This window comes from Suricata suricatta, chromosome 14, assembly GCF_006229205.1.
Source record: "Suricata suricatta isolate VVHF042 chromosome 14, meerkat_22Aug2017_6uvM2_HiC, whole genome shotgun sequence".
In the NCBI taxonomy this organism is placed as follows: Eukaryota; Metazoa; Chordata; class Mammalia; order Carnivora; family Herpestidae; genus Suricata; species Suricata suricatta.
In genome coordinates this window covers 68,208,470-68,232,037 of record NC_043713.1, presented here as the reverse complement: position 1 = coordinate 68,232,037, position 23,568 = coordinate 68,208,470, and the positions used below count along the sequence as shown (strand labels likewise).

Sequence of the window (23,568 nt, the reverse complement as noted above, 5' to 3'; positions counted from 1 at the left end):
TGTACTTATCTGAGCTTCATTTTATTAATTTATTAAATGCGAATACAATGTTCACTCCTGGGAGAGTTGCAAAGATTAATTGTAAGTAATCATCTGTTATGTTTACTATTGATCAGACCATTGACTAAAGACTCTAGACAGATTACTTTCTTAAAGCCTCCCACCAACCTGGGACCCCCATTTTACAGCTAAGAAAAATAGAGGCACAGAAACGATGGTCACTTTTCCAGGTCATACAGTTAAGTGGTAAAGCTGGCATTTGAATGCAGGCCATGTGGCTCCAGATCCCACACTCTTAAGGAGAGTTGAGTTAATGAGGATAGGGGAGTGAATGGTGAGCATCCTGGCTAGGCTGATGCCTTCCTGGGAGGTGCCATGTTTATTTATCAAGCTCTGGGGTCTAACTGGATCGGTGTAACCCTCAGAGCAAGCCTCTTGGGGGCAGGACCTTGAATGAATGAATGAATGAATGAATGAGGCAAGGGAAACAAGACTTCAGGGAAATGAGCAGAACAGAATGTGTGGTTTTGGGTAGTAGTGATTACTAAGAAACTCTTCCCTAGGTGGACCTCAGTTTACTCATGTCGGCAATGAGTGCACTTCACTAAAGCTCTGAATCTTTTGGATTTTGGAGGTATCAGCCAGTGAAGATGCAGCCATTAAAGATAGGTAGTCCTGGGTTCAAATCCCAGTTGTGCCATCTATTGGCCGCATCAGTAAAATTTACGAGTAGCCAATATTTACTAAGCTCTCATTTGTTAAGGCTCTCTTCTAAGCGCTGTGTACGTACTATTTCCTTGAATTTCTGCAACAACCCAGGGCTCTAAGCACAGTGTTGCTGCACGGTACCCAGTAAGCTCTTATTAAAGAATTAGCTTTTATTGTCATCAAATAAAGATAGGGAAAATAAAGACCACGGATCTAATATTAAGGGCCCCATTTTCACCCCTGGCCGTCTTTGTCATTGTACGGTCTTGTAGGGCAGCCGGTTGGCGTGACCTCGCAGGAAGCTGGGCTTGGGGCCAAAGGGATCTCCAGCCTCGGAAACACCGATAGTGCTGAAACGGAATTAGGAGACGGTCCCTAGCACCACGTGAGCGTCGCTCGTCCGCTTCCCTCCCACTCTGGGCCCACTGGAGGAACTGCACGTACTCCCCAGACCCGCACTTAGCCCGCTAGTCTCCGGCGCAATTCAGGGCACCGAGTGGGGCGGGGCCTCCACCCTGACCTTGAAGGCGGCCAGGAGCAAGCCCTAGTGCCCTTAACAAAGATGGCGGAAGACAGCACCGAGCAGGGCCAACCACGAGGCAAGCTGGCTGAAGAGCCCCGGGAAAGTGCGCGCCAGAGGGGAGTAGCGTGTGGCTTTTGCGCATGCGCCCCGCTTTTTGCCGCAAGGTATAAATTTGCCGTTCTGAGTTAGGGGCAGAGAGAGAGAGAGAAGCGAGGGGGTGGGTATTGATTTCCAGTTCCTGCGCACAGAATGTTGCTTTATTCATTGGTTAATTTTCCTAACAGAGCGTTGTAAACCAAGATCGGAATGACCTCTCCCAAGTGGTCTGGCTGGTGCCCACGCAGCCTCCGGGCCGCTCAGGTCAATACCAGTCCAGCCCCTACTCAGTATGCATCTCCGCACGCTGGGCCAGGGCCAGGGACTCGGAGGGAAAGGAGTTCCTGCGAGGCCCAGGTGGGGCCGTTTTCCAGTGTTCCTTTGCGGGGCGTGGGGTTAAGTGCTGTGCTTCCCCCCAGGATCCCTGCCCTCCAGTCCCTGGTCACCGAGCGCCCCTTGGCCATCCTTGTTTGTCACCGTGGATGGAGGGGTTGGGGACCTGTGAGGCTATTTGTGGCTGCTCCCAGATGCTGGCTAGTGCTTTGGCCCCTTGCTGGGGCAGTCTCCCGGCCAGACACCAGGAACACAAGCCCCAGTCCAATGCCTCCCACGGAGATGGGACTGCCAAAGTATTGCTGAGGTCAGTCAGGAAGTGGCCTGGCCAGCAGCGTGGGAGATTCAGACTGGGCAATGCACTCACTGAGATCTACTATTTCGATCCCACTTGTCATTTTTTCTGTGGGGTGCTCATATGGAGAGTTACTTGAGAGGCTGGCAGCACTGAAAAGGGGGGTGGAAGCCACAGGACTCACCCCCACCCTTAGCCTCCCTGGCCCATCATGGAGTTGAGATCCTGGAGGTAATTTCCCTGTGCTTTGATTGCATTGGAGGACAGTGGCTGGGTACCAAATCTCACTGTCCCGAGAAGCTGAGTCACTGACAATCAGTAATTAAAGAGACAGCCAGTGGGTCCCAAGAGTTGCAGAAATCTCAAGGTGGCCTCCCTGTCTATCCCTGAGTGGGAAGATCTATACTGACTCGGGCCATCTTCTGAGACCCGGTAGGCAAAGCCAAAAGATCGCAGCCTTGGTGATAGAACATTTAGAAGAGCTTTTGACCTCACCATAACTCTAGCAACCTGCTACCTTGCTATATCCTCATTATGATCTAGACTTTAACATTTTCATCTGGGAACAAGTTCCTCCCCTACAGCTGGCTTCCCTGAAGTGTTAGGTCTCAATCTCTCCCCCCTTTTCTAATTTCTTCCCTGTTGCCACACCCATCCCCCTACCCCCTTCCCCTTCCTGTCTCAGCTGTCACTGGACAGGTGAAGTTGGCACAACGTATAGGATAGTAGATCCTATCATGGTGCCCAGCCCCTGGAGACTCCTTAGCAATTTGAGAGGCAAGGGGACCTCTCCTGCTACTTTCCCTCTTCCTAATTCTGAAATGAAGGTTTCCCAAATCCAGCCCAAGGTCTTTCTTGTAGCCCAGTTTTTTGGGGCATCTGGGTACTGGACAAATGACTGCTACAAGGGAAAGAAACTGACAGGGAGACACTGAGGGAGCCAGGCCTTCTGTGGGAGGAGGCATTACTTTGGGGTGACCCCCAGCTGTTTCATCTTCTCTTCTGAGGCTTTGTCTGGAAGCAGGACCTCCACAGTGAAACTGACCTTCTTGGCATGAATGAAGCTGTAGGTGTTGTCAAACCGCAGCACATCTGAAGGGAGGCAGAAAACCAGACATTCAGGCAATTCTAACAACGGGCAGTGAGTTTTGTTGACTGAACAAGGCAGTGTGGCCCATAATGAGGACGAAGGTGGTATAAGCAATGGTCCTTCACCTTCTGAAACTTAAGTCAAGCTGGGTTGGCCAGTTATTCACAGAGAGAAAAAAAAATATGAGACAGAACATGCTGAGTGCCGCATGAGTGAGAGAGACAACCACATCTGTTAACTACCAGCTTGGAGGAGAGGGCCCTATGGACTGAAATCAGGTAAAAAGGCTTTTCAGAGGAGTTAGAACTTGAACTGGGCCTTGAAATGGCACAGCAAAATTAGTACCAGCAGTAGCTGTCATAATAATAGCAATGGTAACAATGACTACTTACATGTCTCAGCCCTGGGTTGGTAATCTATATATGCTACTATACTATTGCTCCAAATAACTATGAATTCAGCATTAATCCTACTTTATAGCATATAAAAAGGAGGTCACTGTGTCACATGGTGAGGTGATAGAGCTGCATTTCCCTCTGGTCTGCATGGTTGCCTGCCTTGGGCCCTGGCAAAAGATGAGCCCTGTTCAGTTTCTGGCCAAGGCAAAAAATTATATACCGTTTTTGAACCAGGAATTCATCCCACAGGAAGATAAATGGACAAAGATGATCACTTTGCCCCTGTTTGTAATCATAAAAGATTAGGAAAACTCAAAGTGGGTGTGCAGTTGGCAGAGAAGGCTTGAAAGCCTTGGCCGAGGAACAGACTGCTTTTAATCTAACCCTTTTCTTTTTGAGAAGTTGTTCCATTTCAGTCAAATACCCCTTCAAGAGAACAGAGCATGAGAACAAAAACACTCGCTCTGCCGTTTCCCTATCCTGGACTTCTCTCACTTTTCCCAGCAAAAATAAAAACTTAAGCTCCCCCCCCCCAAGTATATTTAATCTTGAAACTTAACCTCTCCCCTTTCCTGCCCCTAAATAAAATGCATAGTTTTGACCTTGGGTAGACACACCATCCACACTTTTTTCATGGTGCAGAGAGAGTATTACTCCTTGATTTTCTCTCTGTACCAGACGTCTTTCAGAACTAGTAGTCCCTCTGGAAAGAGAGACACTTCTTCACTCTCCTGGATGACAGAGCCTAGCAACTAGAGTCAGTCATGCTAGAGGAAAGGTCTGAGCTCCTTAGACCAAGCACCAGGATCTAGATGGCTCTGCCTCATACGATATTTTGCTCTCAGAAACAAGGAAGGGGCTGTTCTGAGGCCCAGGCCCAAGGGAAATGGAGTTCATGAACTGCATGGTTCATTTTGACACTAATCATGTACTCACAGGCCTGTAGGGCTGTCGAAGATCCTCCAGGCTAAAGCTCCTCAACCTTTGTTGGGGAACCGGCCCCATGAGAATCTGATGAAATCATACAACTTCAGATCCCCTGGAACCCGTCATGGACCCTTGGGAGCAGGGGGTCCCAATAGGAAAGGCACCATTCTAAAGAGTGTTGGCACATGGGTGTAATTGTGCCCTCTTGTTTATGTATGGAAACAAATACATATTCTAAATTAGCTTCCTTTTATTTCTCCCAGTAGGAGATTATATTGCTTTTTAAATTATATGTTTAGATGGGTTATATTATCTATGAATTTCATTTCAGAATAGTAAAGGGGATATTAGACATTCTATGTTATAAAAGGGAGGTGTTTGGTCTTTTTTAAAAACGTTTTATTTATTTTTGAGACAGAGAGAGACAGAGCATGAGCAGGGAGAGGCAGAGAGAGAGGGAGACACAGAATCCGAAGCAGACTCCAGGCTCTGAGCTAGCTGTCAGCACAGAGCCTGACGCGGGGCTCGAGCCCATGAACGTGAGATCATGACCTGAGCCGAAGTCAGAGGCTTAACCGACTGAGCCACCCAGGAGCCCCAGTGTTTGGTCTTTTAAGATTCACAGTCACACCTATGGGGAGTCCACAAAATCCAGATTAAGATCTCCTCCTCTTAGGGGTGCCTGGCTGGCTCAATTAGTCGAGCCTGTGACTCTTAATCTCAGGGTTGTGAGTTCAAGCCCCACATTGGGCATGGAACCTACATAAACAAATTATTTTTAAAAAAAAAGGCCTCCTGCTCTAGCCTACTCCCCTCATTTTAAGAAGAAAAGCAAAAGCTGGGGTGCCTGGATGATCAGTCAGTTAAGCAGCCAACTCTTGACTTTGGCTCAGGTCATGATCTCACGGTTTGTGGGATTGAGCCCCACATTGGGCTCTGTGCTGACAGAGCTTGCTTGGGATTCTCTCTCTCCCTCTTTCTCTCTTCCCCACCCCCTCCTTAAAGAAAAAAATGGAAGGAAAGCAAAAACTACTTAGAGACACCTGCTTCAAACACTTGCAGAGTTGGTGGCACAGAGGGACTTAGAAACCAGACCTCCTGGGGCCTGGCTGGACTCTTTTCTCGCCAGTGCGACCTGGCAGTACTGCTGAACCTTCATCTAGTCGTTAAGGTCTTATGGACCATGTTAAGTACTCTAGGCAGACAAAGTCCAGATCTTTTCTTCTGAATCTTCTTCTTTCCAAGTATTCTACACTCAGCCCCTCAGGAAATATTAGTTGAGGGAAAAAAAATAAGTGAAACCAAATCAGGCTTTGTTTCTCCTTCTCGGTCATTAAGTACACTTGGGCACGGACCCGCGTGACCTGGGAAGGATTAATGCACTCTTACCACTGGAGGCTGGCACAGAGCTTTAATTTCTCCACTGGGCAATTATGTTCCACTTTACAGGGGGTCACCTGGTTCTCCAAGGGCACTGCCCTCCCACAGGTAAGCTTGTAACCTAATGCTGCATTCTCTCTGGGCTCAGGTCTAACCTGAGCCATGGCTCCAGACAACAGCTGATCCCACCTCATTGTCTTTACACCTGGGAAGGGGACATGATGCTGTGATCTGCCTCTAATCCTCCTTGGAATGGACAAGAAGCAGCTGTCAAAGCCCCCCAGGCAGATAAACGTTTCATTTGGCAGTGTATCCAAGAGCTAAAATGTATTTGGGATTTGTAAACCTGAACCTGATTATAAGGTTCCTGGTCCTCTCTCAGGCTGTGTCCTTCCCGTGCTATAGTCAGGAATGAGCACTGCTGGAAAATGGGTAGGGCACTGCTGTTGGCTGCATGGATTTGGGTAAATTACTTCCCTGGTCTGGGACTCCACTCTCTCTTCTGTCACATCAGGACAGACCTGATCATCTCTAGCATAGGGTATGGCCTAGAGATCTGGACCAGGACTCTAGGATTACCTCATGTCCTCTGTCTTTTGGTGTTGACACAAGCTATTTTGTGGGAGAGGTGACATTCTTTCTCTATACCTCGGCTTCCCTGTCCATTAAAAATAATTCAAGCTTGGGACACCAGGGTGGCTCTGTTGGTTAAGCGGCTGGCTATTGGTTTCACCTCAGGGTATGATCTCATGGTTTGTAAGATCGAGCTCCATGTTGGGCTCTGCACTGACAGCATGGAGTCTACTTAGAAGTCTCTCTCTCTGCCCCTCCCTGGTTTGCTTGCTTGCTCTCGCTCTCTCTCTCACAAAATAAATAAATAAAATTAAAAAATATTAAAAAAAATTCAAGCTTTGGGTGCATGGGTGGCTCAGTTGGTTAAGCATCTGACTTTAGCTCAGGTCATGATCTCACAGTTCATGAGTTTGAGCCCCACATCTGGCTCTGTGCTGACAGCTCAGAGCCTGGAGCTTGCTTTGGATTCTGTGTGTGTGTGTGTGTGTTTGTGTGTGTGTCTCTCTCTCTGACCCTCCCCCACTTCTCTCTCTCTCTCTCTCAAAAATAAATAAAACATTAAAAAAACTTTTTTTTTAATTTATTTTTGAGAGACAGAGAGAACAGGGGAGGGTCAGAGAGAGAAGGAGACACAGAATCTGAAAAAGGCTCCAGGCTCTGAGCTAGCCGCCAGCACAGAGCCCGACATGGGGCCCAAACCCACAAACCTTGAGATCATGACCTGAGCCGAAGCCAGATACTTAACTGACTGAGCCACCCAGGCGCCCCTGAAAAATCTTTTTTAAGAAATTCAAGCTTATATACAAAATACTTTATGCTCTGTGGATAATAGTATCTGCGCTGGTGTGCTAGGACTTGTTCTTGCTGAAGCATCCAGTAATGTGTTTTCTCCTCCAAGGACCTGGCTGCTTGCTCACTAACAAGAATGCTCCTCCTCCACAGAGAGCCATACCACGGAGCATCTGTGAGGAAGGGGCAGCAGAGACTGAAGGTTGCCTGGCCTGTGGGGAAGTACATGGCATCTGAGGTCAGGGTGATGGAGTAAGGCATCTGGGGGCGAGCTCAGATCTCCTGGGGATGCCACCCTAGAAATGGGGTACAGGGTTTCTCCCATCTCCAACACCTCCCCACGATGGCCCTTCTCCCTGCCAGGTCTTGCCCTCATAATAATAATGGTGACTATAGTGTGTTGGGTGCTTGCAGTATGCCAGGCATTATGCTAAGTGCTGCACAGACCTATCCCCATGAGGTAGAGAATTTGATCCCCATTGTAGCAATCAGGAAACGGAAGCCCGGGGAGGCTAAGTCACTTGCCTAAGGACTAGTCTCTAGTCAAATCTAAGTTAGCTCGATGATAAAGCCCTTGCTCTCATTGATTTTCCATGCCTGGCCCATTGGCTCTGATAGAAAGGAAACTGGAGATTGGAAGGGAATTGTGTGTATGTGTGTGTGTGGGTTTTCTGCTTATAAATGTAGTACATGGTCATTGTAAAATAACTATTCTCAGAACTCATGTAAAAAATTAAAGCCCTCTATAAGCTTTCTACCATCTCAGAGCTAACTACTGTTCTCTAGAATTATTTTCCATATCACATTAAAAAAAAAACAACAGAGTGTATACCATATGTTATGCTTCACTCTTTGTTTTTTTTAAAACATGTACCAGATATCTTATATGTCAATTTATTCTGTCTAATGGGTATACTGTATTCCATGTACATGTATACATGGACCATAATTCATTTAACAAGATCTTATTAAGGCCATTTAGTTTATTGCCAGTTTCCCAGACTGCTAGGAACATACCTGTACCTATATCTTTGTGTCTTTGTATAAACAATTCTGTAGAATAAATTTCTGGAAGTAGAATTGCCAAAAGAGAATTTTAATCGATACTACAAAGCTGAGTGAGGTTAAACACTTTTTCAACTGCCTGTTTGCCATTGTTATTCCTCTTGCCTAATCTTCCTGTTTATGGTCTGTGCCCATTTTTTTTTTTAATCAAGTTGGAGATGAAGCTCAGAGGGGTCAAGACTGGGCTTTTCAGCATTGCTCACCCTGGGATCCCTGCATCCACCCAAGCAAATTTTGCCTCTCTGATGTCTGTGGAGAGGAATGTCCCCCAAAAATGTCTGATGACAGCCATAGATACTTTTGGTCTTGGACCACAGAGTAGGTATTCTGAACTCTTGTGATCACCTCACACCATAACTCACCTCTACCTGGGAGAGTTTGGTCCCAGAGTCCCACCCTGCTGCTAACCAGCAGGGTCACCTGGTCATTGCACCTGTCCAAGCCTAGGTTTCTTCATCTATGTAAGGAGAGGGTTGAATTGATGGAGCCCTATGTCTAGTTCTAACAGTCTGAGCGCAGATCCATGGAGAAAGAGGGACTCACAGGCAGACACCTAGGGCAGGGGCTCTAAGCCAAGACAGAGATACTTACAGATACCAGGATCACTGCAGGTGAGGGTCCCATCCTCAGGGACCAGGTGGGCATTGTACCTCTGGTTGGAAAGCACCTCTGTCATCTCCCCTGCCCGCTGCCGCTCCCCCATCTTGGTCTTCAGGAAAATCCCAAAACCGATATCTGAACCATCTGACATGAACTGCCACCTGCACAAGACATCCACCCAATGAGATGAGATTCCATCCATGTGTACACTCTCTGGGGTCCTGCCCCCAGGGCTTCTCCCAGACCAGCCCACCCACTGGCACCTATGGCTGAAAGGCACAGGCCGCCTGTAGGGTCCCGAGCACTACCTGAGGACACAGCCAGGGAAGAGGATCTCATACTCCACTTGGTGGGAGGAGCCACGAGAAATCTGCACACTGTGCTCATACTGCTGTTTCACCTGATCTCGCACATAATACTTCTTGGGAATGTCACCTCCGTAGTTGATCTAGAAGCAGAGTATAGAATGAACTGGAATGTGCATTTGAGCCGGGCTTCCTGGGTGATCCCCTAGCCCTTATGAGCTATGCGACAGGGGGCATGCAGTCCCTTACCTTGGATTTGCACTTGGGGTCTCCATCAGGATCAGTCATGGTACCCCCATACTCCACAGGCAGCTGGTCAGGGCTAATATGTTTCAGTAAAATCTCCTTCCAGTTTGCTGGGCAGCAGAGAGAAGGAAGGAGAAAAAAAAGGGTCACCACTAGGCAATATTTCCTCACAGCCCTGGTGGTCAACACAAAAAAGCCAGGAAAAAGTCCTGTCTGCCCCAGGACACAAAACACAGACATTAGGAATACATGGTGTGCACACAGCTCTGCAGGGGTTTCAAGAGGAACCATTCCCCCAGAGGTGAGGCTCTGCCCTGAACTAAGAATCAGAACACCTAGAGTCCTGTCTCCCCTGCCTCTGGTCAGTTGAGCAACCTTGGCCAAATCACTTCATTCTGAGCCTGGTTCCGCCCACCCTGCGAGGCTTCAGTGGGGGTGAAGTGAACTAAGTATTTGAGAAGATGCCATAAACTGTTAAGTGCCCTATGCACACGAGAATATATTATCACTCCAAGGAAGGTGATACAAATATCTGCAGTGCAAGCAGAGGGAACAAAGAAAGGGAAGGGCATCCCACACAACGGGACAGCACATGCGACAAGCAGGAGGGTCTGAATCAACGTGATCTTAATTTCAGGTAGACTGAATTTCACAAGAGCACAACCCTGTGTCTCATCCCCTACGTTCATCTACACGAATCATGCTCAGTCATGAGTTACTGAACGCTCTACTCTACAGTGGACCCTAAAATGGGTTCCCTTGGCTTTATCCCAGCCACGATTTACTTCTGCTCTGTTTTTCAGGCTGTCTAAGCTGCCAGTGATTCGGCCCTTTTTTTTTTTTTTTTTTAAATAACCAAGCCCTTTCCTGACTAGGAGAGTTTGACTCTAGTGCAACCAATGCTGAGAACCACTTCGCCACTCCAAATTCCTAAACTAATATCAGCCAAGTACAATATTTTGATGCTGGAAACCTTTCCATGTCGACTATATAGACCATAAATAGGCAGCAGCTCCGAGTCATGGGGTACAACCCAGTGTTCTCTGTTGCTGTTGCTGGCTGGAAGCCCACAGAGACTGTCCAGAGTCTCCCAGCCCTCTGGTTTCTAGGGTCCTGGGACCACACAACTCCTGGGACACCGCATCTGTGGTTTAATCTGTGCTCCTAAGCTCCACTGACCAGCCTAAAGTGAATGTCTTCCCTCCTCTGCTGAAGATCCTATATCTCCCGAGCCTGAGATGGGTTTGATTGAAAGGGTTTCAGGTGTGGGTGGGAGAACAGACGGCACCTTCTCTACAGCTCTGCTGCCAGGAAACCCAACTGCCGCAGGCTCATGGTGGGTGGTAGCAGCAGAAAAGCCAAGAATCATCAGGGCCTTTTGCTCAGATTTTGTATGTCTTCCCCCCGCTCAGCTGGAGAGTTGGAATAAGGCCAGAAGGACCTTCCCATCTTACAGAGAGAGTAACTGACACAACAAGAAGCAAACCTTGCTGCTGCCAGAGTCAGGACCAGATTCCAGGTCCTTTTCTAGAATGCTTTCTAGAATGTTCCACGCTGTTCCCAGGGCTTACTAATATGCATAATATGCATTGGGAAGATCTCCACTTTCAATCTGTTCCCTAATGGTGCACATTCAGAAACCTTCAGAATCCATATTACCTACCCCTAAGTTCAACTCCACAGGTGGCACTAAGCCTGCCAGGACCCAGTGTCAATCTACATATGTGGTCCTTTCTTCCCACCAACTCCACTTAATGCTCTGGTAAAACTCAGCTCCTCTCTGTCCCTAGCTGGCTTGATTCCTGTGCATCTCTTGCGCCAGCTTCCCCTTATGCCCTGATGTTCTCCCAGCTCCCTGGCACATCCAATCCCTGCCAGGTGTGGTCCTTCCAGCCTCATCAATCATTTTTCATTTTCCCTGGCGGGCTCCTCTTGCTCTGCCTGCCCTTGAGCTTGGATAATCCCCAGGGTTCAGCCTTCAGTTTTCTGTGGGCAGCCTTTATCTACTCGCAAGGTTTTAGCTGCTACTTATGTTTGATAACTTCCAAACTGGAGTTCTCTCCTCGGCTTCAGGCTTAAGTACCCCCAACATCTATATATCTCAGAGACTCCCCAAACTCCACATCAAACTTATTCTTCCATTTGTGTTCTCTAGCTAAACTAACTGCACCAGAGTGATTGCAATACTCAGTCGCTCATGCCAGACACCAGAAAGTCATTCTAGATTTCTCTTCCTTCCTTCCTACATCCAGTCATCTGAGTTCTGCTGTTTCACTTCCTGAGTCTCCAGTCCATCCTCTCCTCTCCATCCTTACTGCCACTGCCCTATGTCAGGCTTGCAACACTTCTTGCATGGACTGTGGCCACAGTGTGCAAACCGGTACTTGTCCTTTCAAGCTTGCCAGTAAAATATGTCTCCATTTAAAATCTGATCCTGGTTGGAGTGCCTGGGTGGCGCAATCTGATTCTTGATCTCAGCTCAGGTCATAATCTCACATTATGTGAGTTTGAGCCCTGCACCAGGCTCTGTGTTGATAGCACGGAGCCTGCGTAGAATTCTGTCTCTCCTTCTCTCTGCCCCTCCCCAGCTTGCACTCTCTCTCTTTCTCTCTCTGGCTCTTTCCCTCTCTCTCTCTCTCTCTCTCAAAATAAATAAACTTAAAAAAAATTAAAAATCTGATCCTAGTTAAGAAGATGGGGTACACACATACAATGGAATACTACTCAGTGATGAAAAAAATTGAAATCTTGCCAAGTGCAATAATGTGGATGGAACTGGAGGGTATTATGCTAAGCAAAGTAAGTCAGAGAAAGACAGATATATGACTTCACTCATATGTGGAATTTGAGAAATTTAACAGGTGATCATGGGGAAGGGTAGGAAAAATAAGATAAAAACAGAGAGAGAGGCAAACCATAAAAGACTCAAATACAGAGAACAAACTAAGGGTTGATGGGAGTGGAGTGGTGGGGAAAATGGGGGCGGAGCATTAAGGAAAGCACTTGTTGGGATGAGCACTGGGTGGTGCATGTAAGTGACAAATCACTGGAATCTATTCCTGAAGCCAAGACCACACTGTTTGTTAGCTAACTTGAGAATACATTTAAAAAATAATTAAATGTAAATAATTAATACATTAAAAAATAATAAAATAGGGGCATGTGGGTGGCTCAGTTAGTTAAGCGTCCAACTTCAGTTCAGGTCATGATCTCATGGTTCATGGGTTTGAGCCTCACTTTCTCGGGGCTGACAGCTCAGAGCGTGGAGTCTGTTTCAGATTCTGTGTCTCCCTCTCTCTCTGCCCCACCTCACTTATACTCTGTCTCTGTCTCTCTCTTTCTCTCCCTCAAAAATAAACATTTAAAAATAATAAAATGGCTAGAAAGTTAAATAACAGATTAATTAATTAATTTTTAAAAATCCAATCCTGGTACCCTCCCTGCTCAGAATTCTTCCATGGTTCCCAGTGGCCTGTAGTCGGGGATTCTCAGCATGGTGTCCTGGCAGCACCTCTTGCCACGCCCTGCCGTCCTCTCTACAACTGCCTAAAGCACAGTGTGTCAGGTCTTTCCTTGGTGCTGTTCTTTCTGCCCAACAGCTTCCTGCCTGGCTTCATCTGGCTGCCTCTTACTCATTCCATAGCACTCAGCTAAGGTAGGCGTCCGCTCCTTCCTGGGTCAGGCAGGGTGAGTGTCCCTGCTCAGTGTCCCCACCCACATTTTGATTCCTCCCTTTTACATGTAATGTATTGTCTGCATCTCCCTTTCCCCAAGAGGGCCAAGAGCTCTTCAAGAGACTCATTTATTCATCTTTGTCACCTAGTCCAGGGGGCCTGACACACCGTAAAAGGAAGCCACTCCTAGTTGCCCCTAATTGAAAGCAACCTCTGCTCCTGTGACCTCTGTGGCACCCTCTTTCTGCCATTTCTAGTACCTTTTCTAGCTTGTATCATAGCTTTCCCTCTAAAGATCTCTCTCCTGTTACCCAGTAAGCTCCTTGAGGGCAAGACTGGCATTTGTGCATCTTTGCATCTACAGTGCTGAGCTCAGTACTGTGCTTCTAGAGTGTCTGAGAGAAAGAGTTCTTATTAAAACAGAAAGGCCGACCCTAGCCCGGCCCCTTACTTGCTCCTGGGGCCCACTGCTACCAAACCAGCAGAGGAAACCTTCACCTCAGATACATCTAAAGCTGTCCCCAGTTTGGGCCACAGAGCGTCCAGTGGTGTTGAGAAGAGTCGGAGCTACTCACCCCCCAGGACCATGATCTTCTTGCGAGTGTCCTCACTCAGGAAGGGCTTGATGAGGTTATAGGCCACAGGAAACAGTTTGGGGGCTGGAACAGAGACCAGGCAACGTGAGACCGGGAGCAAGGCCCACTTTGTCCCTAACAGTGTCCTCCCAGCCCCTTGTGTCAGGCCACAGGCTCCCTAGTGCCCACACAGGCTGCCCAGGGTGTGAGGCTTGGCACAGGTGCCGTTTTGATATGCAGCTCCCCATCTAGACAGTGGGCACTGCCTTCCTACCTCACCCATCTGGCTGGCTCCAAGGAGGTAATAAATCCTAAAAGCTTTGTGAATTATAACTCGGTCTGCATATGTCAGGGGTCCCCAGGTCCCCTCCTCTGGCTCACCCCATTCTACTCCCCTGAACCTGTCCCAGTAACATTTTGGGCCCCTCTTTCCCATCTGACTTAATCACAGATAATCACAGATAGTACCCATCTTACCTTTAACAACAAAAAGACGCTTCAGTGTTTCAGGATAGTTTTCCTCAAACATGCAGAGAAACTGTGGAAACAAATCATGGAGTCTGGAGGGCCCAGACCTCTGTACCAGGGAAGTAGGCCCTGCCTCCTTCAGACTAGACTCTGCCCCTATTGCCTCACCCACTGGGCATCCTAGCAGAGGGACTCACCCCTACTTTTTCTCCTCCTCACAGCTCCCTCCCAGCCCTGCCCCTCACCTCTCCATAGGCCTCCACCGCAGGCTTCCAGAGATGCTTGAGGCCAAGCCCCTCGCAGTCATAAATCAGGGTGATCGTCTCCACCTTCTTCCCCATCTGCAGGGGACAGAGGAGCAGAAAGGCACATCAGGCTTCTGCGATGCAGGAGCCCTCCCCAGTTCAGGGCATTTGCTGATTTGGTCATGGGCCCATATGGCAACCAGATCTGGGCAGGGCCATACCAAGGATCTTCCAAATTGAAATAATCACCCCCAGGCCAGAACTGTGGCCTAGGCTAGTCACTCTTCCGGCCTAGGCCTGTGGCCTGACTCAAGGGGCTGTCCCTGTTCTGGTCCAGTAAACAACTGGGTGGATTAAATATGAGGTCCCTTCTGTTCTGCAGTTTGACCTGGAGGCCTCCCCCTTCCTCTGTGTGTAGCACCTGGTAGTGCTCAGTCCATGGGGCCTCGTTGGGCAACTTCCCTGGTGAGCAGGCACAGAGACTCTCCGTCCAACCAAAGCCCTTAAGGGCGCATCCCCCCACAATGCTTCTCTGTGTCCCCAGCCCGCAGGGTCTCTGTACACACTGGGCTCTCAGTGCATGTTCGTGAAAGACAGTGTTGAACGGTTCCCAAATTTATCACATCATTTCACTGGATCCTTACAATAGCTGAAGAGGAAGGCAGGGGAGAAGGTCAGGGTGGCTCTGGCTCTCCCTTCAGCCTTTTTATCCCCTGTCCTCACCTTTTTGTTTTGAATACAGACTCAGATCATCTTGCCAGTGGCACCCAAACACTTTTCCGAGGACAGGCTGGTCCGTGACAAAGATTTTACCGGTGCCCAGATGAATGAGAAAAACAATGATAATGTAGGAATTTATTTATGAAACTAAATTTCTTCTATTTAAAGGACCGCTCTTTATCCTGAGATTATGCCATTCCTATAGTTTCGGGGGCTGATTACGGCCATAGTAGCCAGTAATTTTCTTTTTTAAGTCCTTGCTCGGAAAAATAAAAATTTGGTGACATATGTCAGTCCCCAGAACTTTGAAATTTCACTCATCTATGAAATCCAAACATCTGGGCCTCAGGCCTGAAGCTGTGCTTAAATTCCTGTGCGATGTGCCTGCTTCTGCCTGAACACCTCTACTATGATGAAGTCGCTTTCAACCGTGCTAAACCCACTCGCCTTTTCGGTCTGGCGGACACACTCCTGAAGAAGTCGTTCACAGTCCTGCATCTTGGTCCTGAGCAAGTCCTGTTTGGTGGCTGAGAGGAGCAGCCCCTTGGTATCCAGAGGTCCAATGACATCGTACCAGATGGGGCAGCCATCCAGGTCGTAGCCACACATGCCCCCTGAGAGATACTTTTGGACCACCTGGGCAAAGACACAGAGGAGGCACCAGGTCAGCAGGCCCAGGCCAGTCATGCCTTCCCTGTATCCCAGGGCTTTCCCATGCATTCGTCAATCTCTCCTTCCACAGCCCTCCCCTGGGTGCCAATGGATACCCACTCTGGGAACCATGGGGGCTCACTTGGAACTGTCAGACCTTTCCTCTGAAGGTTCCAGTCTGCCAGACTCAGGACACAGATTGTGGGTCTAACAGACCCAACATAGGGATGGGGCAAGATCATTTGTCCTCACCTCTGGAGGCTGCCAACTCATGATGTTGTCAATATCCTTTTGCTTTCGGAACTCCACATGCTGCAAACACAAAGTCAGGGCTTTAAAAGAGCGTTAATGGAGGGAATCCTTAAAGGGCATCTAGCAATAGATGACAGAATGAAGAGGCCATCATCACATCTCAGGTATGTCATGAGAAGGCAACTAGCAAGAATGGAAAAGAAGGCACTGCCTGTTTTAGAGGACTGGGCAGAAGATTATAATTCTTGGCTGGCCCAGAACTATGCAAGTTCTGTGTTTCCAGGGAAGGGAATGTACTTTGTCACAGAGGTATAAGGCAACAGTGGTCAGCTAATACTCAGATATGTCACACAAACCAAAAGCTGTGATTGGATGGACAGGGTGGGCAAAGACGAACAGGCAAACAGTGGGATATGAAGCTAAATGGATCTCACCTTCCGGAGCATGGCCTCGGACTTCTGCAGGTCAAAGTTTCTAGCTGTAACAGGGAAATGTGGTCAGGGTTAGACCAGCAGACTGAGCATCCAAGGACATGGAGATTTCCCTATTCCCATGCAGGGGCTGACTCCCAGATCACCCCATAAGCAGAAGCTAACATGAAGACCTTCACTGGGGGCTTCTGGAACACCACAGCCCCTGAAGGTCCAGGATCAGGGCAGGTGGCTAGCGCCTTGCAACTTCAGGATTAAAAGAATTTTACCCTAGTGGACGCAATAGATGAAAGATCTTATCTTCTCTCATGGAAAGTAAACCCTGGACCTCTTTCTCATTCTGCCTTTCCCCTTACACAAAGTTAATCTTCACAGTCTAACATCCAGTTCCGAGAACTTGACCCACAGTTCAAAGAGGAGCACAGCTGCCCCAAAATCTGCGGTGGATCTGGCAGAACATCCCAGTAGGACAGAGAAGTTGATGAGCCTCAAGTTGACCTTGCCGAATCTTCAAAGGACCCACGCATACCCTAATGGGACACAGAGGGTCCTCCTCCCATGGTTCCTGGAAAACTTCAGAATTCAAGTTCACCTGGGCCAACGCTTCATTTTATGCTCCAACCCAAGTCATCCTGCTCAAGTTTGAACACAAAGACCTCACTGCCCCCTCCACACCCCCAAAGCCACCTGCTTCCAGGTAATCTTAGCTGCCATTTGCACTCAGTCCTCATTGTTACACTGAGTGGAGATCCACTGCTGGGATACTTGGAAAGGAGGGTCGCTTCCTCAGTCATGTGACAACCTCTCCAGCACTGGTGAACTCTGTGCTGCCACCTGAGTTCCCTGGGCTATCATGTTGCCCATCCATGGACCCTTCCTTTAACCATTCCTCACAGCTCGGTTTCAGGTCCATCCACAGAACTTTCCTTTAGAAGTTTCCCAGTTTAGGGGCACCTGGGTGGCTTAGTCAGTTAAGCGTCCAACTTCAGCCAGGTCATGATCTTATAGTTCGTGAGTTCAAGCCCCATATTGGGCTCTGTGTTGACAGCTCAGAGCCTGGAGCCTGCTTCAGATTTTGTGTATTCCTCTCTCTCTCTGTCTCTTCCCCACTCGCTCCCTGTCTCTCTCTCAAAAAATGAATAAACATTAAAAATTTTTTTTAAAAAAGAAGTTTCCCAGTTTGCTAGTGCCCTTCTTAAAGTGTGCTGTCCAGAACTGGGCACAGCACCAGGCATTGTCTAACTTTCTCCAATAAAGCCTAAGAACTTTCTTGGCAACAGTCACACCCTCAACTCAGATGGAGCTTACAGTCAACTGAAACCCTCAAATCCTTTTCAGCTGTGCTGCTGCGAAGCCTCCATCCCATATGTTGTGAGGTGGTTTTCTGGACCCATCTGATAGAGATTTCGTCTTGTTAGAGTCAGCTTCGTTCCATCCCCTAAAGAGTTTCTGAGATCCAGACTCTGACCAATTTTGCCAACCAACCTATGAACTGTCCCTCCCAGCTGTATGTCCTCTGTGGATCTGATTGGTATCTAGATCTGCTGACACCCCTGGAAGCTGGGCCAGACAGGCTGCCCTCTGGACTGTCACCTTAATCACTGATCTCCGGGAGTGGCCGAGCACATTCCTGACTCTGCTACCATGAAATCCAGTCCACTCTCCTGCACCCAAAGGGTGCGATTTGACCAATGCCACCCCTGTCATTGGTGCTGGACACACATTTGTAGAACTGAACAGCCTTCACTCTCAGGAAGTGTCTTCTGAAGGCCACCTTTCACGTGCCATCATGGCAGCAAGGGGCAGCTTATAGAGGAATATAATCTGGGTTGGCATTTCAGTCCTACTTTCTCGCAGTTTGACCTTCAACAAGATACTGCACATATCAGACTAAATCATCTATTGATCTAGGAACACGTGAAAGATGCAAAGCAACATGCTACCATGATGGGGGAGCCCAGCTGGTCTGTGAGGAGTGGTAGTGAACTGTGAGCTCCCTTATCTCCAGGTGGCTCTCCAGTTAACCAGTATCTGCCAGAGTCCAACATCCAGCATCTTCTTCGACGCCCTCTGCAAGTTGCCACTTGGCCCTGACTGGACCCAGCCTGGTGCCTCTCCATGTCTGCTGAGTCAGGGCTCTCCACGGCTCCTGCTGCCCTGGTCAGGGGCAGCTCAAAGCGTGGCTTAGGGCTCCGCCAGAGAAGCTGGCCCAGGAGCAGCTGTCCTGGGTTCTTACCTGATCACTTCCTAGTCCTGGTGAAGAAGACTCAGACTTCCTTTGTCCCCACCCCTCACACACACACACACACACACACACACACACGTGCACACACACACAGAGTCTGTCTACCACCTCCTTGTTTTCATCTGGCTGTCTGACCCTCCTTGCTGGGGAGCCCAGAGCTCAGCCCTAGTCAGGAGGAAGCAGGACAGATCTGTGTGCCTGCTCTCAGGGCCTGGGGGCCTGCAGAAAACTGAACCCATATGAGGGGAAGGGGCCAAGAGTGGAAGCTGGAGCTCATACCTACGTTAGAGAAAGACATTCTGCTGGCATGTGCCCTGAAAATGTTCCGTTTAGAATCAAAGGTAGAGAGGGAAAATGTTTCCTTTAAAAAAAAAAAAAAGGCAACAAAAACCGTAATTGAAATTCATAGCAGAGTCTGACCAGGCCTGAACTCCTGCCCAGGAAATGCAAGGCACAACGTGCAGAGGAGACACTTCCTCTGTCTGAAGAGGCAGAGCTTGTCTTCAGAGGGCAGCTGCGGCTTACTAGAGAGACTGCTGGCCTGAGAGTCTGGGGCGCTAGGTTTCTGCCCCATTCTGCTTCTCATTAGCTGTGTGCCTTCAGGTAAATGCCTTCCCCTCTCTGAGCCTCAGTTGTCTTATCCGGCAAATGAGGATGACTATACTCTTCCATATGCCTGCAAAGAGAGGGGTTATCCCAGGACTGGGGAGCTGGGAATGCTTGAGAAACCAAGCGCCAGGAGCCCAGGTGGCCTTCTCTTAGATAAAAGAGCTGTGTAATTTTGTTCAGCTCTCTGAAACCACACATCTCTACCTAACAGCAGCTCGGTGGGGTGTTTGATCATCTTGCAGCTGGCTCTTTAAGGCAGCACAGTCTTCCCACGCTGCCTATCCGCCCACTTCTAGCGAAGGCCCTTCAGCAAAACATCCCTGGACTGAGGCCATTGAGCCCCAAGCTGCCCCTCCACCCAATCCGAGCAGGCTGAGGTTTTGGGGGGGAAAGGGCAAGTGGCACTTCCAGAGGCACACTGGGCCCCATGTTGCTTCCCTGGCTGCACCTGCCCTGGGGTGCCTACTAGCACCTTTTCTGGACAGAAGAGAAAAATACACCTCTTCACCTGTCCCAAGACCCCTAGAGTGCGTATGTGTGTGTCTGTTCTATAAATAAAGAATCAAGCATGATTTGTATATTAGTATTTGGGGCTATGATTCTACATCACAACAGAATCTCTCCCAGTCTAACAGAGTGGAATTTTCTCTATTATTTCAATGTCTGGTAAGAAAGTGTCTATAAAGGAAAAAAAAAGTGTGTCACAGGAACTGGAGAGGGTAGCACATGACTTGAGCCACAAGAGAGGAAGAGGGGAAAAAAAGGAGAAATTTCAGGAGTTGGGGCATGGAGCTGAGTTGGACTCTAATGCTAATAGAAACATGTACATTTCATCACTACTTGCAGAGTTCTGCCATATTACATCCTATAATAGGCAGGGTACCCTGTCTGGTCTTGTTCTACCAGAGAGGAGCCTAAAGCAGATGTGTGCCCTTGGCCCACGTGCCATAGCCAGGCCAGGGCAGAGTCAGTACTAGAACATGAGGTTCTGGAGCCTGGTAGTGGCCTGAGGGGAGTCTTGTCAACCTAGGATTGACTGAGTGCTCCCCATGTTCACCGTGCACTCTGCCCCTCCTTCAAATTGCCTAAACTGCTGGCAGTAGGTGGCCTGCCATCCCAAAAAGCCACAGAGGAGGCTGGACTCTCCTACGAGCCTGCACTTGGTTGTACACTTGGCTCTGCCTCTGACTACCCATGTGGCTGGGTCTTCCTAGGCTTTTCCTCAATCCATTTCCCCAAGTCCATCAGGAGAGTGCATTTATTAAATGGATGGAAAGGGCACTGGGGTAGGAGTCAGCCCACCAGCTCTAGTCTTCTTTCTGCCTGTAGCGCAAGCACTGTGTGACTTGAAGCAAGTTACTTCACCTCTCTGAGCCTCAGTGTTGTTAGCCACCCAAAACAAGGGTCAAGGTTATGTAATTGCCAAGAGTCCTTTGGATTCTAAAGGTTGAATTCTCCAGATTCTCAGATTGTCAGGAACTGGGTTTCCAGAGTGTACCATTCTGTTACACAGAACAAGCCACTTCCCCAGCCTCCCGCAGCCCCAATTCCCTTACCTCGGAGCCAGCGCAGGAGAAAATAGTCATCTGGATTTGGCAGAGTGGGCAGCACATCCTGGACATTCTCCCGAAACTGTAGGGAGAGGCAGTAGGGTGAACGGCGGGTCCTGCCGTGAACCCTCTGCCCAGGGCTGTCTACAGGGATTCTGCTAGACTCTCTTCAACATGGGTCACCTCTGTAGACACTGGCTGAGCACGTGGTCTGCACAGCACACTATGTTGCCTCAGTGGATAGCAAAGAGGAGACAGGAAGGGAGTAAGACACTACCTCTGGCTGGCTGTGTGCACTTCCACATTCCAGTGTGCGAGGTGGGCATATGTGTTCCCAGCTAACTGTGATAGTAGACGCTCTGGCACCTGACACATGCCACAGTAAAAGCTGTCAGTTTGCCAAGCATTCCCTGTGTGCTCAGCACTGAACTTGGCACTTATCTTATTCATGCCTCACTCATAGTCCCTGGAGGTTTCACTCTCCCTATTTTACAGATGAGGAAATTAGAGCTCAGAGAGGGTAAGTAACATTCCCAAGGCTGAACAGCTAGTAATCAGCAGAGCTGGGATGCAAACCCAGATCTGTCCAAAGCCAGAGAGTGCACTCTTTCCACTGTAGTCTTCTGCCCTTTAGTAATGGACTGGTGAGCAATATGCTGGGGGAGCAGAGGGAGGGAAAAGTTTGATTATGACTGGCCCCGGAAGACAGTGGTCTCATATGACTTCAAAAAATGGCATTTGCGTTGGGCTTAAAGGACTTCAAAGACAGCAGGAGAAGGGAAGAGGGCAATCCAGGTGGAGGGAACAGTTCCAACAGGAAGCCATGAAGGGGGAAAGTGCAGGGAGTGCCAAACAAGGGATGTGGACAGTGACCTCAAGGGACACCACATCCAACTCCAAGTAGGTGAGCACACCCCCACATGCTCTCCCCATGCCTCCTGCTTCTAGCCACTCACATTTCCCTACTTACTGACCTACAGGACAGCCACAGAGGGGACCAATGAGGACCTGCCACCTCTGCCCCTTGCCTAGGTCAGCCAGAAACTCCGATCATCCCATCCCATCCCCCAGACCCTCAGGGAAACTGCTCATCAGGCCCCAGGCATGAAGCCACCCCTCACCAAGGACCCTACCCAGCCCCTGGTTTCCAGCTTAATCACCACCTAATCTCTCCTCTGCCTGAATTCCCCTTCAGGTCAGCAGTAAAACCTGAAACCTCCCTATCCAGCCTCCCTGGGATGGGGGAGGCCCAGCCTGGGGCAGAGCCTTCATGGGGTTGGTGCCTCAGCCCCACTGCCATGGCAGGAGACATCTGGTCCCCTACCCCCTGCCCAGCAATGGAAAACTCAGCTGTGGAGCCTCCAGACCTTCAGACCGTCCCAATGGGTTCTGGCTCCAAGAACAGCCAATCTCCCCTCTCCTCAGGCCCAACAAAAAGTAGATTCAGTTGCTGGAGAGGGAGTCTAGCTTTCAAACTGCTGCCTCCTCCTCTGCCCAGGTGCCAAAGCAAAGCCAGGCTTACCTTCTAGCCTTCTGAAGAGCATCTGCCCCAGTCCCAGGGAGGGGCCTGGATTGCAGGACAAGGTAGGGCCGTCTGAGCTCAAACTAACCTCAACCCAATGAGTCGCTGATAGGATTTTAGGCTTCACATGAGGGCTCACCCTTCAACATTATGGGGTGCAACCCCTCATTTCGTTTCATCAAAGAGCACACAGAGAAGGTCAGATTTTGCCCAGGGTGGGCAGAGAGACTTGGTGTCCCAGAAGGGGCTCTCCAAGTATCCCAAAGAGCTGTCAGGGCCCTGTTCAGGGCGCCGCCGCCCCTGTAAGAGGAAAACCTCCCGGAAATGGGAGGAAACCTGGGGCCCTGCCCCAGCATCAGCCCCCAGGGCCCGGGTGCCAGTCTTGAGAATGAATATTGCCTTTGTGCCCTTAGCTACCTCTGAGGGCTTCCAAGCAACCACTTCTTCCCAGGTGGCACCGCCAAGGTCTCGCTCGGGGCTGAGGCACGGGTGGCCAAACTTCCCCGGGGCCTCCTCGGCGGACGGAGGGAGGGAGGGGCAGGCCTCGGGGAGAGGGGCGCGGGGCGCCAGGTGCGGCCGGCCGCAGCTCCCGGAGCCGCCGGCCAGTCCCGCACCATCGCTCGCCCCCCGCCCAGTTCCTTCCCGGCTCGCAGCCGCTGGAAGGTGAGGCCCCGGGCGGGGGGTGGGGGTCTGGCCAGGGTGAGGACTTACCTTGGCCAGTGCCTCCTTCTGCTTGGGGCTCAGATCGCCAACTCTGCCGCTCATCGTGGCTCCAGCCCGGGCGCGGCGGTTGCGGCAGCTGATGGAGCACCGGCTCGTTCTCGGCCGCCAGAGTAAAGTCCCAGCCTTTTGCCCGGGCCTCGGGGCTGGCCGCCAAGCCCCGCCTCTTAAAGGATCCCGAGGGGTGGAGTAGGGAGGGATGCGCTGGGTGCAGGAGCCTCTGGCGGCTCGCCCTGGGCCCTCCTGAAGTCGGAGACCCAGGCAGGAGGCCACTAGGAGTGCCCCATCCGGGCCGAGGCCAGTGGACATTAGAAGGTCAGGAAATCTGGGTTGTGGTCTCAAATTTATCCTTAGCTCGCCTGACCTTGGACGAGACACCTGACTCTCTGGGCCTCAGTTTCCCCATCTAGGTGCTATCTAATGACCTCTCCTGCCATCAGACCTCATAGGGCAGAACCTCACTCCCCCAGATGGTAGGGAGACAGCCTGGTGCCGCTGTGGGGGGACCAAGTCCTGAAGCCTAGACATTGCCCAGCGATGAGCCATGGTACTGGCCGTTACTCTCTGGAGCCCCTGCC

The 23,568-nt window shown here is 49.7% G+C and overlaps 1 protein-coding gene across 1 annotated transcript; it reads right to left on the bottom strand.

Moving 5' to 3' along the window:
- On the bottom strand, positions 1-23,129 carry SEC14L2 (SEC14 like lipid binding 2). The gene is made up of 13 exons (XM_029922029.1): positions 22,982-23,129; positions 20,755-20,830; positions 16,348-16,391; positions 15,914-15,973; positions 15,458-15,646; positions 14,291-14,386; positions 14,055-14,115; positions 13,578-13,661; positions 9,332-9,438; positions 9,086-9,225; positions 8,769-8,938; positions 2,924-3,047; positions 1-1,058 (listed from the first exon to the last, which is right to left on the bottom strand). Exons 1-13 carry the CDS (start codon positions 23,033-23,035, stop codon positions 962-964), a joined length of 1,302 nt encoding a protein of 433 aa, XP_029777889.1. The 5' UTR covers positions 23,036-23,129; the 3' UTR covers positions 1-961.
- Between the last annotated feature and the right edge of the window lie 439 nt (positions 23,130-23,568).

Bases quoted from the DNA above. Each gene is read 5' to 3' on its own strand.
- SEC14L2 (XM_029922029.1), bottom strand. From the start codon at position 23,035: ATGAGCGGCAGAGTTGGCGATCTGAGCCCCAAGCAGAAGGAGGCACTG. The intron at 14,116-14,290 runs GTGAGGGGCAGG...TTGTTTCCACAG, and splicing joins CGGTGGAGGCCTATGGAGAG to TTTCTCTGCATGTTTGAGGA. The intron at 13,662-14,054 runs GTAAGATGGGTA...TCTCTGTTCCAG, and splicing joins GCGTCTTTTTGTTGTTAAAG to CCCCCAAACTGTTTCCTGTG.